The 18,500-nt window shown below is 43.9% G+C and overlaps 1 protein-coding gene and 1 long non-coding RNA gene across 2 annotated transcripts; one reads left to right on the forward strand and one right to left on the reverse strand.

The window, feature by feature from the left end:
* Positions 1–1,302: 1,302 nt before the first annotated feature.
* On the reverse strand, positions 1,303–7,667 carry SAYSD1 (SAYSVFN motif domain containing 1). The gene is made up of 2 exons (XM_040473397.1): positions 7,416–7,667; positions 1,303–1,908 (listed from the first exon to the last, which is right to left on the reverse strand). The coding sequence occupies exons 1-2, from the start codon at positions 7,620–7,622 to the stop codon at positions 1,564–1,566; spliced, it is 552 nt and encodes a 183-aa protein (XP_040329331.1). The 5' UTR covers positions 7,623–7,667; the 3' UTR covers positions 1,303–1,563.
* Positions 7,422–17,247, forward strand: LOC121029398 (uncharacterized). The gene is made up of 2 exons (XR_005789710.1): positions 7,422–7,533; positions 16,063–17,247. It is a non-coding gene; the product is annotated as an uncharacterized LOC121029398 (long non-coding RNA).
* Positions 17,248–18,500: the final 1,253 nt, after the last annotated feature.

Consider the following 18,500-nt stretch of genomic DNA (forward strand, 5'->3'; position numbering starts at 1 on the left):
AACATCCCCTCTGTACGCTCCTAAAACTGAAACTTACCTCATTCTATTATTTTTTTAAATTATTTATTTAAAGTAATCTCTATACCCAACGTGGGGCTTGAACTCATAACCCTGAGGTCAAGAGTTGCATGCTCTTCCAACTGAGCCAGCTAGGCACCCCATCTCACTCTATTATTGCTATTGCTTGTTTTATTTTGTCCACCAATCCCCCTCCCAGCTAGACTGTATGCTCAGCGCAATGGGAATATGTCTGCTTTTTCCCTCAAGTGCCTACCAGGGAGCTGGCATTCAATGAGTAAAAGTTACATTTAAATGGAGCTAAGGTTTGGCTATAGTGAGCAAATCAGGCAAGAAAGAAAAAAAAATTCAGCAATAAGCATCCATTATTTAAGAATATCTCATAAATATTAAAGTTACTGTCAGAGTGAGTGAATAACTGAATTCTGAAGTTCAAATCCTACTGAGGAATCACTAATTTCTTAAAATTTTAAAAGTTTCAGAAAAAAAGTATTGCTTTAAAACTAGACTCCTCTTACTCATCAGTATGATCGATAAAAAAAAAAAGTATTTAATGGTTTGCTTTGGTCCAATTTTAATGAACCCAAACACTAACTTTGTACTGGAAGAGGAAGAACGACTGAAATCATGTCTGGTTACCCCTATTTACATAATTTCTCACCAGAGGCCCACAGGCAAAGAAAGGGACTGCTTACTCCAGAGCCCTCAGAATATAAGAAACAACCCACACAGCCAATAAGTCTAGAGTTCCACTTCCACAGCTCTCATCTGAACACACTCAGGAATTTTTTTCTTGCTGAATTCATCATAAATAACCACTTACCAAATCTACCAATCTACCTCCCCTACCTGTCACTTAGGACTCTGTCTTCTCTTAATCTTCCTTCATTAAGTGGGAGCAGAATAACTGAGGAGAATGGAAGATGGTGATGGGCAATGGGGATCTGTTTCTGAAAAGCAGGTATTTTGAAGCTGTTTTATTTTTCATTACCATTAATGACTGAAAAAAAAAGCAAGATTTAAAGCAGAAAACACAAAACAAAAACCAAAAAACAATGAAAAAACAAACATCATCAACAGCAACAAAAAAAAACCAGAAAACAAAAACGTGCAACTTAAATTTTTCAGGGGGAAAAAAATGCTTTATAGCATATACGAAAAGACTTAAAGAGAACACTTATTTTAACACCCCATTCCTTCAAACAGCTGGGTGTTTTAAAGTTATCTCCCCAATCCCTTTCTACTGCTTTACAAGTGCCTCTCTCAAATAATGAGACAAACAGCTCTCTTTTTTGAGTATGTACTTTTTATAAAGGGCATCATATCCACACTGAGTGTCATTCAAGGGGTTTCACCAAAACCAAAGAGAAGTTCAATGATAAAACCGCAGCAGAAGATTGGGGAAAGAATGCAGAAGTTCACAGCCACAGAACTAACCTGCAAGCTGCTCTTATAAGGTCTTGGGCACTTGAAATCAAACCCACGAGCCCATGTCCAGAGGCTATGAGGGAGCCATGTGGGAGGCTAGCTGCAAGAGAGCAGGGCCTATCTCCCCTCGAGGGGTCTAAACTGTAACTCGCGTTCCAACTGCTCTGCTGTCAGGGTGCCCTGGATGGCTTCGCAGCCTGGGTTGAATACCGAGTAGGCGCTCTTCTCTCCCTCTTTCCTCTCTTCGGGGCCTCGTGTCCCGACATACATCCAGTAGAACAAGGAGAGGACAAAATAGGCCAGGCCAAATTCCAGTTCCACAAACAATCCCAGCAAGACCAACCAGAGAAGAACCTTCAAGAAGGTGATGTTGATCAGGAAAGACTGGTCCTGTGCTGAAGGCAGAGGAATGGCTGTGTTCCGTGGTGGCTGTGACGTGCTGCTCCCCAGCTGAGCCACTTCCTAGGTCACACAAACAAACAGAAGTAAGAATAAAGGGTAATGGGGCTCAAAGGATAAAAACCAATCTGGAAAGACAGCTCTCATTGCTCTGGGAAGGCCTCCGGCTCATTGATTTCTATTTTCTTGCTCTGCTCCCTAAAACAATCATCTCCAAAGAGCTCACGTGCCCTGTTCCAACGGAATCAAAACTGATCTGCACTTAGTGAGCTGTGACCTGATAAAATCCTTACAGCATTCAGGTGGATTCCCATTCATGGGAGTCATTTCCTGAGATCAGTCTGCTGCTAACAAGAGCTAATTTGTGCCCCATAGAGAAACTCCCCAGTAAGTGATAATGCAGCAGCCACACCTAGTGCTTCACACACAGAGTCAATGCTTATTGACTGGATTAGATGAGCTACAGTTTTGTGAGTGGCATGAGTCTAAAATGAGGACTACATGAAACCAGAAACAAAAATCCCTTTCACTTCTTAAAAACAAATCACCATTATAGCCACAACCTTTCCATCCCAGGACTGTCCTACACGCCACCAAGCCCAGGCAGTGTCTCCTAACTGGACTCCTTACCTCCTCCCTGCCTGGACTCTCCAAAACATCCTATGTATAGCTGCTAAATGAACTTCCTAAAACACCCCGCCCCCCAACCTTCTGTTCACAAACCTTCAACAAATTTTACTGCCTACAGGTTAAAATGTAAACTTCTTGGGCTGGAATCCATGCAAGGCCTTCCATTTATTCAACAGATAGAAATGCCAGTACACAGGCCCCTGCGTTGGGTGCGAATGGGAGATACAGATAATCAGATAGCTTTAGGGAGGCTTGATCTCTAGTCCAGTATTTTCCAAAATTTTTTGGGTATGATCCATAATAAGAAATACATTTTATACTGTGACCCCATATATATGTATGTGTGTGTGTGTGTGTATATATGTATATATGTATGCATGTATGTATATATGAAAAAGTTTCACAAATCAACAAATATCTTCACCACACATGAAATTCTCATCTTCCATTCCACTTTTTTAAAATTTGTTTTTAACAGAGGACTAGATCCTCTAAATTGATTTCACCACCCACTAACGGGTCACGACGTACAGTCTGTAAAACAATGATCTAAAAAATTAACTGTACGATACAATCCACAATCTACTGCTCTACTCCAGTTCAACAGGGCTTACTACCCAAAGACACTGCCCCCCCTTGTATCCTGCTCTGCTTCCTCTCCATTCTCAGCTCTGTGCCTTCCTTCCAGGCCAGCATGACTGGTGAACTGTGTATGCTTGACCTCTGCAGCTATCAAGGAGGGATTCCCCCTCTGCCTCCCAGAGCACTTACTGCCTCTTTGTCTCATTGAGCACCAAACTATATGCTCATTAAGTGTTGTGTTTTTTTTTTTTTTTGAATGTTTATTTATTTTTGGGACAGAGAGAGACAGAGCATGAACGGGGGAGGGGCAGAGAGAGAGGGAGACACAGAATCGGAAACAGGCTCCAGGCTCTGAGCCATCAGCCCAGAGCCTGACGCGGGGCTTGAACTCACGGACCGCGAGATCGTGACCTGGCTGAAGTCGGACGCTTAACCGACTGCGCCACCCAGGCGCCCCAAGTGTTGTGTTTTTAAGCTTATGTATTTATTTTGAGAGAGTGCAAGTGGGGGAGTGGCAGAGAGAGAGAGAGAAACGGGGAGAGAGGGGGAGAGAGAGAGAGAGAGAGAGAGAATGAATCCCAAGCAGGCCCCACACTGCCAGTGGAGCCCAATGCAGGGCTCGAATTCATGAACCGTGAGCTCGTGACCTAAGCCGAAGTCAGACCCTTAACCGACTGAGCCACCCAGCCACCCCAAGTGTTTTTCTTTTAATACAGTTCACATGTGTCCTTAGATTGCTACCAGGAGGCCAATGGACTACCATTTATCTTTTAGTGTCTCCAGAGCCAAACAGAGCACCCCACACGTAGGTTCTCAATACACAGCATAACTTTTAGTTCATTTCTTCAATTATATCCCCATTCCTCCCATGATAATTTAAAACGGGACCACAAATATTATCTGGTCTTGATAAAAAATATAGGTCATCTGATTTACATTGCTTCAGAAATTCTATTTTGTGGCAACCTTCTTTTCTAGTGTTAAGGTTGTAATTATTACCTTTTCTGTTAGACTGGAAAAGTCCTTAACATGCCATCAGCAACACACCCTCTCCTGACCCACACACGTTTGTTAAGTAAATAAATGTCCCTTTCAGATTTGACCAGTGTGCACAATAGAGAAATCACTGAAAGTCTCAGCAGGGAACTAATATAATCTGATTTATATTTAAGACTACTCTGGCTGACAGGTAGAGAATGGGCTACAAGGCTAGAAGCAGGGAATTTGTGAGTAGCTCACGCAGGAGGCTCAGTGAGAGAGAAGGGCCAGGCATAACTAGGGTGGTGACACAGAAGTCAGAGAGAAATGACTGACTGAAGGATGCAGAATACATTTTGAATGTGTACAACTTGAAATTTACTGTAAACTGAATTTATCATTGAAGGAGTATAAAAAGAATAATGCTTATGGCCACGATTTATAGCACACCTTTGAGACGCCCCATCTCCCATAATCAGGAGATAAGCACTGTTAATCCCAATTTACTGATAGGGAAACACTGAGATGTTAAGTAACTCCCCTAGAGTCACACAGCTAGTGATAGGGAGGAGACTGGTGTAGGATCCCAGCACAGCCTCCCTCCAAAGCTCTTTGTACTTAATTAGGGGCCTTTATGAGGAATGGTAAAGGGAAGGGTTAGAGAGCTAGGAGATGGGGGAATGGGTCAAACCAACTGGCAAAGGGAACAAACAAGAGGAGAGATATAGAAATTCCTCTACCTCCTTTGGCATTTGCTTTAGGACCAGTGTGACTTCTGCTATAAAAGCTGTGTATGGAAGCGTTTGTGGTCGTCACAACACATAGAGGCATAGTTTAGGGCAAATACTTCCATTTCTCAAATACCAAGCTGCTTACCACCTCAGGGCCTTTGCACCTATGGTTCCTTTTGAGACGAATGCCCCCTTCCCCTCACATCACCTGGATGGTTCCCTCCTCTCCTACAAATCTCAGCAAAAATGTGACCACATGTGCCCTTGTCCTTGTCCTGGGTTTCTCGAAGAGTGGCTTCTTCTTATGAAATGCCATTTCCTCAGGGAGGTCCTCCCTGCCCACCCAATTTAAAGTAGCACTCTGCACCTCCCACCCCCAGTTCACTATCATAGCATCCTGTTCTTCCCCCCCCTTTCATAGCATTCATCATTCAGCTCTTTTGTTTATCATCTGCTGCCCCAAATGCAAGTTCTGTGAGAACAGGGCTTCATCTGCCTTTATCCCACTGTTTCCCAGATTCGGGACCGTAGCTGGAACAGACTGGGCACAGGATATAATTTTGCTGAATAAATGAATGAATGATGGCAAGGAAAGGGAAGAAATTAAAAGGTGATTCCTGGGTTTGAGGGAGTGATGCAAAGGCTGTGTTTAGCCAGGTGACTCCAAAGGAGAGCATTTGAGCAGTGGGTCAGCCTGAGCCAAGGCTGGAGGGGCAGAGTCACAGGATGAGAGAGGATACCTTGGGGCTAGAAGGTGCCGGGGACTGCTGCAGGGTATGCCTGGGCAGGGAGACAGGGGGCTTCTGTGGGGTTGAAAAAAGTCACAAGCATTTTGGCCCCAATGTGGAACAAGCTTGTCACAGAAAGAAATGTTTGATCTTGGGGACTGCTTTCTTCAAGCTAAATTCGAGAGTGGAGGAAGGAGGATATGGATGCTTCCTTATCAATGACAACCAAGAAGCAATTACAAATAGAAGGCTAGAGAAATTTCTGACAAGCCACTGTGTGTTTCCAAAATGATTAAGAGAGATGGATTGTAAATTGGGAGAAAGAAAAAAACAATTTAATGAGAATTTTCACACCAGAGCAAACCCACGAATGATAACTGAGCCAATGAAAATGAGCTTAAGACAGAGTCCCTTATGAAAAACAGAGTAATTAATAAGAACAACTGGAGATCCAGCATTTCCTGTCATCCTTTTGTCGGGACATCAGCTTTTAGGTTTTTAATAATGGAAACTTTCTCCAAGTTCAGCTTCTCTGGGCCCAATTCAATGATCTCATACTCCTTTGGAAATGAGACACACAGGCAAAAACTCATTGTGTGGGCTAGACATTGTTTTTTAACTGTGGAGAGGAAAAAGGGTAAGGGAAGTAGATTCTAAAATCTTAACCAATTGTGCTCACTGAGTTCTAATCAACAATGAAGTTATCCTGAGATAAACCGCATGCAAGGAAATAGATTGTCTGAACCCTGCTGCACTCTCTTTCTGCAAGTCTGATGGAACCCTGCGTGTTATGGAGAATAGTATCTAATCAAAACTGAGTAACCATAAGTTCTCCTTGGTTTAAAAAAATTGCCTAAAACCAGATGTTGTGCAATAATAAATGAACTAAGAGAAATACTTTTAAGAGGAGTAAGGTACATTTCTGCTCCAATACATTTTCATTTTCAAAAGGAATTTTTTGGCTATTACACTTTTGAGATAGGAAGGCTTTGTCACAGATTGTCTCAAGGCACCTATTTTCCCTCCATGTTGTGTCCTATATTCCAACATAGATAATCTAATCTCCCACACAGGGCACCTTGCCACTCTACTCCTGAGTGAAAACGAAATGAAAATACAAGATGTGAAATGAAAATACCAAGTTCATCTGAACATTAAGAGACTACTAAAGAATCAAAGGGTGGAAAGGCTATCATACTAATCTAAATAATGCTTTCACCTGAACATTCACCAGAGAACTTGAGTAAGTTTCCCTAGTTAATAGAGGTGTGCACAAGCATCTGCGGCCTCTGGCAGTTACACAAACCACACTTTTGCACGTTTGTATTCAAATGCTATTTCTAAAGCACAGGCTTTCTGGGTTACTGGCTGCATGTGTCCCAGGTGCGAAATGAAAGGAAGCCTTCATTACTGCCACTTTTTAGCAGTATCCAATTTGACCTTTACCCTCCATTAGCGGAGGGCTGCAACTGAAAGCGGTGGTGGAGAAAGTTCCCGGAGGCTACAGGGCATCACAATAACTCAACGCGCTGTGAGTAACTCAAGGGCAGAGGTGTTTTCTTCCAGGACCCTAGACCATCGCTTCCCGACCGGAATCAGGATCTGCGTGGGTCGCGGGCTGGAAAGAAAATGTCAAAGCGAAGGATCAGTGCAGACACGTGTGGCCCGAGATGCCAGACTCCGGCCCTCAACAGTCGGGAGGCGCCGGCAGCCCCGCCCCGCCAGCGAAGGTGGGAACCAGAGGAGGGGACTGGACTCCCGCTCCTTCGCGTGGTGGGCGGGGACGGCTCCTCGGTGGGGGCGTGGCCTGAATGCCGCCACGCGATGGGCGGGCAGTGGGTGTGGCCTCAGCCGGATTTTACTGGGTGGACACGACAGCGTCCCTGAAGCTAGGTCCCGGGGGGCGAGGCCTTCCTCTCACCTGAGCGAGGCTGGGCTGGGCCCGGATATTCGCGGGCCTCGGTTTCCACACCAGGAACCGTTTTAGCCAGCCTGGAGCTGCCTTTGGAGTCGCAGCTGCTTCCGCCTTCTTCCCTGAGGTTTGTGCACTCCGGCTCGAAGTGTTGGGTTCGGCCGCCAGCCCTGCCCGTTTCCTGGCCTCTCGGAACTCGGCTAACCGCTGTTCCATGGCGCGCGCACCCGCCGGCCGGGCTCCTGCCCTCCGCTTTGCCCGGCGCCTGGCCGCAGTGCGCCTGCGTAGCGGCGGCTCTGTGCCGCGCGTGCGTGCTGGGGGCCAGGGACTCCGTGAGCACCAGTGTTTGTGACGTTCGTTGGGCTGAATGTACAGCTAATAATGCCCTCTAAACGCTAGTGGACGGAGTGTCAGCCTCTCAGGGCAAATGGTTAAGCATCCAAAGCATAGGGGCGCCTAGCTGGCCTAGTCGGAAGAGCATGCGACTCTTGATCTCAGGGTTAGAGTTCAAGACCCACCTTGAGTTAGAGATTACTTAAATAAAAACTTTAAAAAAAATTTTTTAAAGCATAAAGACTGTTCCCCTCTCTTCCGCGGGCTCTTCCGAGGAAAGTTCTCCAGTGCTCCATCTCACTTCACGGATCTAAAGGGAACATCCCTTTAGCAGTTAGGCGCTAGTATTGCAGGCCAGTTTCAAAAGGTGGTCCCAGGGCATTAGAGAAGGCCCATCATATCTGGGAGGTTCTGGTGCCAAAAGGAACACAGTATAGTCTCCCCTTTTCCTTTTGATACGCCCATCTTAGCACTTGGAGGTGACTCACCTCTCACATAGCAGACAGGCAGGCCATACAAATCATTGTCACTGCTTTTACCACAATGCAAACTACCTTTCGATGTGTCTAAATAGGTCAGAGACTTAAGAAAAAAACACTTTTATCGGTGTGCAACTTAAAATACACAAATCTTAAGTGTGGGGCTCAATAGGTTTGTAATTATGAATACACCTCTGTAAGTATTGTATTATCTAGAAAAAGAACGTTTCTAGTACACTGAGGAGCCCCTTATCCCCTCTCCCAATCACTATTCACCCAAAAGACTCAGGTGTCTGTTAGATTTTTAAAGCTCTAAGCATCTAGCGAAGTGCCACTCACATAATTGAGACTCAAGTATTTCTTGGATCTTGCTGAGTTTTTGAGTCAAGAAACTAGATGAAGTAGAATGGAGTCTCATTCATTTAACAAATATTTATCAAGACCGTGCTGTGTGTCAAGTGTTGTGTCTGGCACTAGAGATGCTGGGATGAATGAAATACATCCGTTTTATTAGCACTTACTTACATTCTAAATAGACAAATGCGTAACTACATATTTATATTTAATGTAATGTCAGATACTGACTAGTGCTATGAAGAAAAATAAAGTAAGGAATAGAGATGGTGGGACTATTTACAGCTGATGACCAGGGAAGACTTCTCTGAGGAATTGCCATTCCCACAGAGACCTAAGTGAAATGAGTGAGGCATGCAGGTATCTGGAAAAGAATGTTTCAGTGATGGGAAACAGCAAGTGCGAAGGTTCTGAGACCTTAAGTGTACTCTTGACTTGCTCATAGAACATCAGGGAGGCCAGTGTAACCAGTGCAGAGGGAAGAAAATAGTAGAAAATAAATACTCGCAGATATCCAGATGTGAGGCCCTATAGGCCAACGTGAATACTTTGTATTGCATTCTGAGTGTGATGGTAGTGATTGGAAGATTTTGAATAGGAGATGACATGACATGACATTTTTAAAGTAGTACACAGGCTGCTTCAGATGGGGTCCTGGAAGAGTGCAAGGGTAGAAGAAGGAAAACCGGTTAGGAGCACAGTAGGACAAGAGAGACTGGCTGTTTGGGCTACAGTAGTGGTAATGGGGGTGGTCAGATTCTGAATATATTTTGAAGAGCTGAGCCACATAATGTGTGGATTGATTGGATGTGGAATGTGCAAAAAAGGAATCAAGCATGATAGATTTCTGCCATCCTCTCTCCCTCCTGACCACATACGCTGAGCAACCAAGGGAATGGTGCTGGGACCCTCTACTGAAATGAGGGGAGACTAGGAAGGGAGGAGTATGGGATGAACATGGAGAGCTTTGTTTTTGACATGCCAAGATGCTTGTTTGAGATGCTTGTTGGATATCCAGTGTAGGCAATTGGATGGTGAAAATGAGTTCAGGGAAAAGTCAGGACTGGAGAAACATATTGGGAATCATCCACATGTATGATATTTAAAGCCATAAAACTAAAAGAGATCAAATAGAAGGTGAATGTGGATAAGGAGGAAAGATATTGGAGGACTGAGCCCTGAATAGAGATGGTTTGTAAGACAGAAAAGAATGGGGTCATTATAACACAATGACCTTTGATAGAGAAACCACAGATAAAATTTCTTGCCCATCTTGGTGTCTGGAGTAGGCCTGCTTCTCTCGAGAGACTGGAGGTTCTTTTATTGATTGTGTTTCCCACTTGATAATCACTCTGAGACCTTAGAGCTATATTTATGGTCTACTTCTAGTGGGTATTTACACTTAAGGCATGTAATTTGTGGGCTCTTGTAATCAGGGTCCCTGGCAGGAAAAATAACACTTCCAAACAGATTAAGTAGGGAGAGTTTCATGAAGGAGTTATTACAGAGGTGTGACATGATTAAGGGAGCCAGTCAGGGATGGTTCACAGGAAGTGTTACCAGCCTCTGGGCTTCAAGCAACAAGAGGACACAGTGGTCATCAGACCCCTTGAGACCTGTACTATAGGAAAAGCCCAAGAAAGGGGAGCCCTTCAAGGAGGACAGACCAGGTAGGGAAGGAGGGAAAAAGGATCAGAAGGAGCAAATGGAGACTATCCAGCCAAGTACTAATGCCATTCCAGGCCCATCTTGCTTTGGTAACCTGATTTTCCCTTTGCCTTGTCTTCTGATTTATTATACGTTGATTTTGTCTCAGAACTTTGTAAAACCTCTTTAAATCCTTTTCTGGAAAAGGTCAAAAGAATGAAAAGTTATGGTGAAAGAGATGAAGAACAATTCCTGCTGCATTAATAACTTATATTTTCTTTTTGGATAAGATTATAAAGGAAGTCAATAAGAAAGGTCCCAAAGTGTGCTTAATGTGTGAATTTAATTTTTATTATAAAATAGTTTGTACATAATAAATTTAGTGTATATGTATGTGAATACACACACACGTGGGGCCAATTGGTATATTTACACATATATATCATATTTGTACATTAAAAGGAATAAAATATTCACATGCCCTGTGATATATTAAGTCTTGGGCCTCAGTACTTCATTTTTTGCATCTGTGCCATAAAAGGCAGAGTATACTTTCCCATTCCTTGACTTTGAACTCAGCCACACAGGTTGCTTTGGCCAATAGAATAATGGCAACATTATGCAAGCAGAGGCTTGAAGCATCTTTGTCTTATTGAATGCAGCCTCTTAATACTCTGTACTGCCATGAGTTGAACTTGTAACGGCTAGCCAGCTGGTCTAAGAATAATGAGAGTCAGGTGGATATATAGTCACCCAGCTGACATACAGACCTGCAGTTTAAAGCTGAGGTGCCCAGCTGAGCCCGACCTCAAATAGCTGACCCTAGCTTACCCCAAGAGGTATAAAAAAATAAATGCTTATTTTATGTCACAGAAATTTTGTGGGTTTTATTACACAGAAAAAGCTACTCAAGAATAAGAACATTTCTCTGTGTGCTTGTGGTCCATTCCTGACTCCTTCCCACCTCTTCAATCTACTAACGTAGTGAGTTACATTAATAGATTTTCTGTTAAAACATCCTACATTCCTGGAATAACCAAAACTCAGTCACTTTATAAAATATAAAATTCAAAGCTAGATTCAGTTTAGTAATTTTTAAAGGACTTTTGCATCCGTGTTCATTAATGAGATTATTTTCCGTAGTTTTCTTTTCATGGACTATATTTGAAAGGTTTTGGTTTTAGGATTATACTAGCTTTATAAAATAAGCTGAAGGGTGGCTCCATCTTCTCCCCCACTCCCATTTTCTAGAACAGTTTGAATAAAATAGGAATTAACCTATTTCTTGAAGGTTTGGTAGGACTTTGTAGTAAAAGAAACACCAGAAAACTGGTGTTTCCTTAATCAAGTAAATAAATGTAAGCTACAGTTAAATGGACTAGTCAAGGGGCGCCTGGGTGGCGCAGTCGGTTAAGCGTCCGACTTCAGCCAGGTCACGATCTCGCGGTCTGTGAGTTCGAGCCCCGCGTCAGGCTCTGGGCTGATGGCTTGGAGCCTGGAGCCTGTTTCCGATTCTGTGTCTCCCTCTCTCTCTGCCCCTCCCCCGTTCATGCTCTGTCTCTCTCTGTCCCAAAAATAAATAAAACGTTGAAAAAAAAAAAAATGGACTAGTCAATACAACCTTACCAAAAAAGTGTTAAGAAATGGATCAACATTAGTCTGTCCTGTCTGATGTTTTTGGGAGTGGCCTGGATAAAAATTTTAAAAGGCATTTTATCATAATTTCAGGTGACAAAAATTTAGTAGAGAAGATCTATAATTATGTCTGTAGGGAAAACTGAAATAAATTTGATTCAATTTTTCATGTTGAAAATATTGTGGAGATGCTTGGAGGGAACTCCACCTCCTTCTAGGTATGCATTTGTGTTTTTATGTCTTTGTTTTTGTTTCTTAGTCATCTGCTTGAGACCAGTTTGTTTCAATAGGATTCATAGCTTTTCCCTGACCACAGACTGGAGGGGAGGGGGGCGTGTGTTGTGGGTGCTTCAGCTGCTACAGTCGATCCTGTTGTCATAGTGAGAAAGGATCCCCCCCATGTTCTATGCTCTTTCAGGTCCTATCCCTGTAGGTACTGCATGTTGGGTTCTTAGCACTGTGCTTTATATGACAAGCCATAGCATATGCAGAGCAGAGTGACCTGGATAATGATCTTTCTAGAGCAGGTTTCTCAGCCTTGGTTCTTTAGACCTTTTGGGCCAGATAATTCTTTGTTGTGGGGGCTGTCCTGTGCCTTGTAGCACCCTTACCAACATCCTAGGCCACAGCCCATTGCTGCCAGTAATGCTCCCTACTAGTTTTAACAGCCAAAAATGTCTCCAGACAGTGTCACGTGTACCCTGGGAGTCAAATTTGCCCCAGGTTGAGAATGACTAGTTTAGAGACCATATTGTAGTAAGAGTGGTAAGGACAGTGGGTGATTTGGGCCAGAGAAGAGGAGTCAAAGTGAAAATATACCAGTTATTTTTAGAAACTATTAAAAGAGATATGGGGGGGGAGGGGAATCATTCTATGGGGCTCCAAAAGGCAGAATTGAGGCCAACGGTCAGAAATTACAGGGTAATATATGGTGCACCTGGGTGGCCCAGTCAGTTGAGCCTCTCTTAGTTTCAGCTTAGGTCATGATCCCAGGGTCATGAGATCAAGCCCCACATTGGACTCCACGCTGAGCATGGAGCCTGCCTAAAATTCTGTCTCTCTCTCTCTCCCCTGCTCGTGTACTCTCTCTCTTTCCCAAATAAAAGAAAAAAAAAGAAAAGAAATTACAGGATTTAAAAAATTAAAAATTAAAGGATTTTTCCTTTAGAAGCTTTAAAAAATTAAAGGATTTTTCAGCAACTCAGTTATTTCCAGTGACAGCATGGCGTCCTCAGAGGAGTGAGCTCTCCCCAGTACTAGCAGTATTCAGTCAGAAGGTGACCACTACCTCTCAGGAATGTTGTAGAGGGGCTTTCTGAACTGGAGAGATTTGGTTAGCCTAAATGGAATACTTTGGGGCATCAGGCTAAGAATATGTCATATAAGGTGTTGGTACCACTGGGGCAGAACTCACTATGGCTGCACCTGCTGATGGCTTATTTCTATAAACACCTGCGGGCTTTCTCTGGCTGCATGAATGTGTTCAACTAGTGCATGAGGCACACTGGCAGCAGTTGGGGGGTATTCCCACCATCCCTCAAAGAGCCTTCAACCAACTGGGGGTGGGAGTTGGTAGATAAATACCCCAGCTCCCTCACTCCTTTTTTTCTCCCCCCTCACTCCTCACTGGTTATGACTCTGAGGTACATTCCACAGAGTCTCCCAGGGATCTTCAGAAGAAAGGAGCCTCAGTTGCCCACAGCAGTACCTGCTCATTAAAGCATCCTTTATCACTTTTCTTCCCTTTCCTGTCTCACTTTCCTGCTGTCCAGTCAGTGCTCTCGGGACTCACTTCCTCAGTAAACTTCTTCTATTCAAATCATTATCTTAAGATCTTCTTCTTGGGGCGCCTGGGTGGCTCAGTCGGTTAAGCGGCCGACTTCGGCTCAGGTCATGATCTCACAGTCCGTGAGTTCGAGCCCCGCGTTCAGGCTCTGTGCTGCCAGCTCAGAGCCTGGAGCCTGTTTCAGACTCTGTGACTCCCTCTCTCTGACCCTCCCCTGTTCATGCTCTGTCTCTCCCTGTCTCAAAAATAAATAAAACGTTAAAAAAAATTAAAAAAAAAAAAAAGATCTTCTTCCAAGAGAGTCTAAGGCAAGACCACACTACACGACCTAAGCAAGGCAGAAAGGGAAGTAAACCAGAAGGCTAGTTGATAGTTCACATTTACTAGACCCCTGTCTTTAAGTTTAAAGCAAGCAAAACAGGGATTTTTGACTAGTACAGTCCAAGGACAATATTTGGAGATGGGAATAAAGAAGTTAAAAAAGAGGAAGAGAAGGCCACAGTGCTTCAACTAAAGCAGCCTGAGCCAGCTTCTGGGAAGATGGGTTGGCTTACGTGTTATGTTGAACCCCGTGGAGAACAGGATCCAGTCATTCTATGATTCAATCCTCCAAGGACTTTAGAGACCAATTAGTCAGCAAGTGTTGACTAAAAACTTGTTATAGGCCAGGCCCTGTGCCAGGCTTTGAGGATGCAGAGAGGTATAAAATACAGTCCCAGCCTTTAGGAGTTTAAGGTCTAGTTGAGGAGGCAGACTCATTAAAAGACAACTATACATGAAGGTCTGGGAGAGCAGAGGAGGGTCACTAACTCAGGCTGGGGAGAAGTATGACTTCCTTAGATTTAAATATGGGGAAACTGAGGCCAGCAAAGGCAAGCTGATGAGGTATAATCCCTGGGCATTGCTGTAGACAATACATATTTCTGGCAATAGTTTCTTTCTTTGTAGAACTACCTTTTGCATTTGCATTGGAAAATGTTGCCGCATGACCCCCTTGACCTGCCCCCCCCCCACTTCTTCTTGGCTTAGTGGTCACAACTGCTTTTGCTTGACAGCTACTGCTGGTTTGAGCTTTGCCTTTTTTGTCCCCTACCCAATTTATAGGGATCCTGTGTTCCTAAAGAGCCCAGCATTCTCTGCAGTTTTTCCCAGTCAGTTCTGCCCAATCCCATTATCTGAAGCTTCCTCATTACCTCCTTCAGCCTGTCTTTAAATCCCTTTAGCTCAGGTTTTTAAATCCCAAAATCTCAGGTTTTGACAGTTTCCCTCCCCACCTGACTTGCCCTGCATTATTCTATTTTGAGTCCTTTTGTGCTTAGCTCTTGATGCTCAGAGAAATGCCTCCGGGGTTTGTAGGACAGATGATCAGACAAAGCCTACAGAATTATAGCAAAGATAATCTATATGTAAATCCCATCCCCAAACTCTTCTTAAAATGATCTCTCAGTATTTGGAGAAGAACATTTTGCAAGTTGAGGATGCACAAAATGCCATAGGTGTTGTGTTTCAGGTAAGCTTGTTCCTCCCTAGTTATATATGGGAATAAACTTGGGAGGAAGGCAAGCTTTTGCCCTTATAAGTCCTTTGAGGGGTGCCTGGGTGACTCAGTTGGTTGAGTGTCTGACTCTTGGTTTCAACTCAGGTCATGATCCCAGGGTCATGGGAATGAGCCCTGCATCAGGCTCTGCGCTGAGCATGGAGCCTGCTTGGGATTCTTTCCCTCTACCTCTCTCCCTCCCTCCCTCTCTCCCTCTTAAAAAAAAAAAAAAAGTCCTTTGAAGAAGTGGGCTGTTTTGCTAAAATATATGCACAAGTGCCCAGAATGGTGTATATCCTAATTCTTGACAAGAATAGCTGCTCCTGCATTTCTCTCTAGCCATTGACCTTCCAGAGTCTTGCTTGAACATGGGGGTTAGGGGTCCAAATGGACCCATCTTTCATCCTAATAGCATTAGCTGCTGCTAAGGCTTGGTGGGAAAGCTGGCCCCTTCTGCGTGACTTAGCAGCAGGAACACTGCCAGGGCGCCTGACTCTGCCTGGTTGTCGCCTGCTCAGCTCTTAGTCATTTCCATGCTCTGCACCCTGGGGAGCCATTATTGCTCCTGTAGTAAGGTGGACATGATGGAGGTGAAGTGAGGCAATTCTTACCCAACATCCAGCCTCCTTCCAACTTGTGTGTTACTTTTCTAGACTCGTATCCTACAGAAAGGAGATTTTCTATCTAAATTCTTCCTGAAACAAACAAATAAACAATCACACTTTTTTTTAACCTTGAGGACCAGTTGAGTAATTCACTATCCACAACGAATACTTGTTGCGCTCCAATAATAGTTGATCTTTGTGGAGTAATTTCTGTGTGCCAGGTACTCTGCTATACCCTGAAAATCATTATGCTTTTTAATTTTTCTCAACAACTCTTCAGGAGTGCACCTGGACAGAGATGAAGTGATTTGATGTCATACAGCATGCAACGAGCAGGACCAGGATTCGAACCTGAGTCTGACTCCAGAGCCCAGGAATCCACTTATTCTGCCTTCTCCTCTGTGCAGACCACTTTCAAGGTTCTATGAATACAAACAGGTATACATTTTGATCCCTGGCCTTCAGAAACCTTACAGACATGCTGAGAAGATGAAACAAGGACATGAAATGCTAAATAATGCCCAGCACCATCTACTAAGTGTTCTGTCCATGGAACAGACAGGCAGGAACTTATCAGGCAGAGGAGAAGATCTGTGAGGCCAGGGTGGTCTAAAAGGCTCCATGGAGGAGCATGGCATTTGACTGCCCTCGACAGACAGAGAACTTAGGTAAGCTGAGAGGAGGAAATCAACTAAGGTACAGAGGACTTCGAACACATGGGTTCAAGTCCCAGCTCTGACATTATCTGTACAATCCAAGGAAAGTCCTTATCCTCTACTGCCCCATTTCCTTTACTATAAAGAGAAAGGCTCAAAGAGGTGACATGGAATAGTGGGGAGAGCAGAAGTTTGGAACCAGAAGAAGCCTCAGAGAGGTGGGGAGGGAGGGGGTAGTGATTTAAGGGGGCCAGGATGTTGACAGAATTCTCTCTTGACAAGTAGTGGTTCCCTGAGTAATCACTATGATAATCCATTGAGTGGTAAAAGTCAAACAAACAAAAAACCCTAGCTTCTAACTTTTATTTTGCCTTAAGCAAGGCAAATTGTCCCTCTGTTTCTTTATCTATAAATGGAGGGATGATACCTCACAGGAGGGTATCAGGATGAGCTGAGCTGATAGAGGGTGCCTGGAAGTACCTGAATCATTGTAGATGCTTAGTCAACATAGAGAGCTAAGAGAGTAGGAAACCAGCATGTCCATACCCAATGGGTAACCAAAGGCCTGGGAAGAAACAGAGGGAAGAAAAGAACATCTTCCTAAGCCAGACATAATGGAATGCATGTGGAGAATTGGTATGGTGGTAGGTTTTTAGACCAAGGAAGATACTATTCATCTGAGATGGTTGAATTCAGATTGTTTCCATGTCAAAAAACTGACATATCGCTTCTGTTTCTGTCTTTTTCCCTGACTCCTATCACCCTCCAGAGCTTGTTTGAACTAAAATAAACCTCTTCCATTACCTTAATAGGCTTGGGTTAAATGTACTCAACCACTGACCTCACTTTGAGGTTGGTTTGAGGTGGTATTGATAGGCTTGTCAATCAGCCAGCCTCCCACAGTCTATTTGTAGGAGCCATTGGGCATTCCTGTCCACCTCACAAAAAATCTGGCTGGCCAGGATACTGGAATGAGCCCCTTTATGAATCTGGGATTTTCATTAGTAAGTTAATAATAGGGGAAACCATATAATAATAGGGGAAACCATGTAGCACTTATCATTGGCTTTCAGTCTCCTTCCTTAGCAGGAGCTGCTCAAGACATGGAGAGATTGCACCGTGAGGGATTCTCTGATTGGAGTTTTTATCACATCACCACACCCTCTTTTTTTCTCCCCCCCACACACAAAACCCACTCCCAAGCTCAAGCCTCATTACTCCCTGCTGCCCCTTAAAACCCTACTCTTTATGCCAATTTATAATTTTTCAAACATGCTATGTTGTTTCCTGGCTCCATACGTTTGTCCACACTTTTTATCTGGGACACACTTTCCTCCCTCCTCAGCTATTAAGTGACACTCGTCTTACATACTTAAATATCTCCTTCTCTAGAAATTGTCCTAGATATTCCCCAGAATATCTTGTTCCTCAGATATTCTTCTAGCACCAACTGTATCCTCTTTATGAGTAGCCTTTATGACCTGGATTACAGCGGTTGGTTTCTAGTAGGTTATAGTTTAAGATTTTTGAGTAAAGACCAAAAATAATAGTAGCTTGAACCAGATAGAAGTTTATGTTTCCTTCTAGGCATCACTTGAGAGTACCATTGGGCAGTGACCCAGGCCTCCTCTACTTTGATCTTCTGCCATTCCTAGTGTATTGGCCAGTATAGTGCAAGTGGCTCACAACCAAACAAGAATTCTGTGGGTTGCCTTAATTTCAAAGCCAACTTCTTTTTTTTTTTTTTAATTTTTTTTTTCCAACGTTTATTTATTTTTGGGACAGAGAGAGACAGAGCATGAACGGGGGAGGGGCAGAGAGAGAGGGAGACACAGAATCGGAAACAGGCTCCAGGCTCTGAGCCATCAGCCCAGAGCCTGACGCGGGGCTCGAACTCACGGACCGCGAGATCGTGACCTGGCTGAAGTCGGACGCTTAACCGACTGTGCCACCCAGGCGCCCCTCAAAGCCAACTTCTTAACCACTAGGTCATATTACTTCGATTAGTGAAGCTGAGCTCATTGCAGATTGGGGAGGAAGATGTGAAAAAATGTTAGAAAAT

This window comes from Herpailurus yagouaroundi, unplaced genomic scaffold (assembly GCF_014898765.1).
Source record: "Herpailurus yagouaroundi ecotype Mexico unplaced genomic scaffold, PumYag 139, whole genome shotgun sequence".
NCBI classification, from domain to species: domain Eukaryota; kingdom Metazoa; phylum Chordata; class Mammalia; order Carnivora; family Felidae; genus Herpailurus; species Herpailurus yagouaroundi.

Bases quoted from the DNA above. Each gene is read 5' to 3' on its own strand.
- SAYSD1 (XM_040473397.1), bottom strand. From the start codon at position 7,622: ATGGAACAGCGGTTAGCCGAGTTCCGAGAGGCCAGGAAACGGGCAGGG. The intron at 1,909-7,415 runs GTGAGAGGAAGG...TGTGTGACCTAG, and splicing joins CCCAGCCCAGCCTCGCTCAG to GAAGTGGCTCAGCTGGGGAG.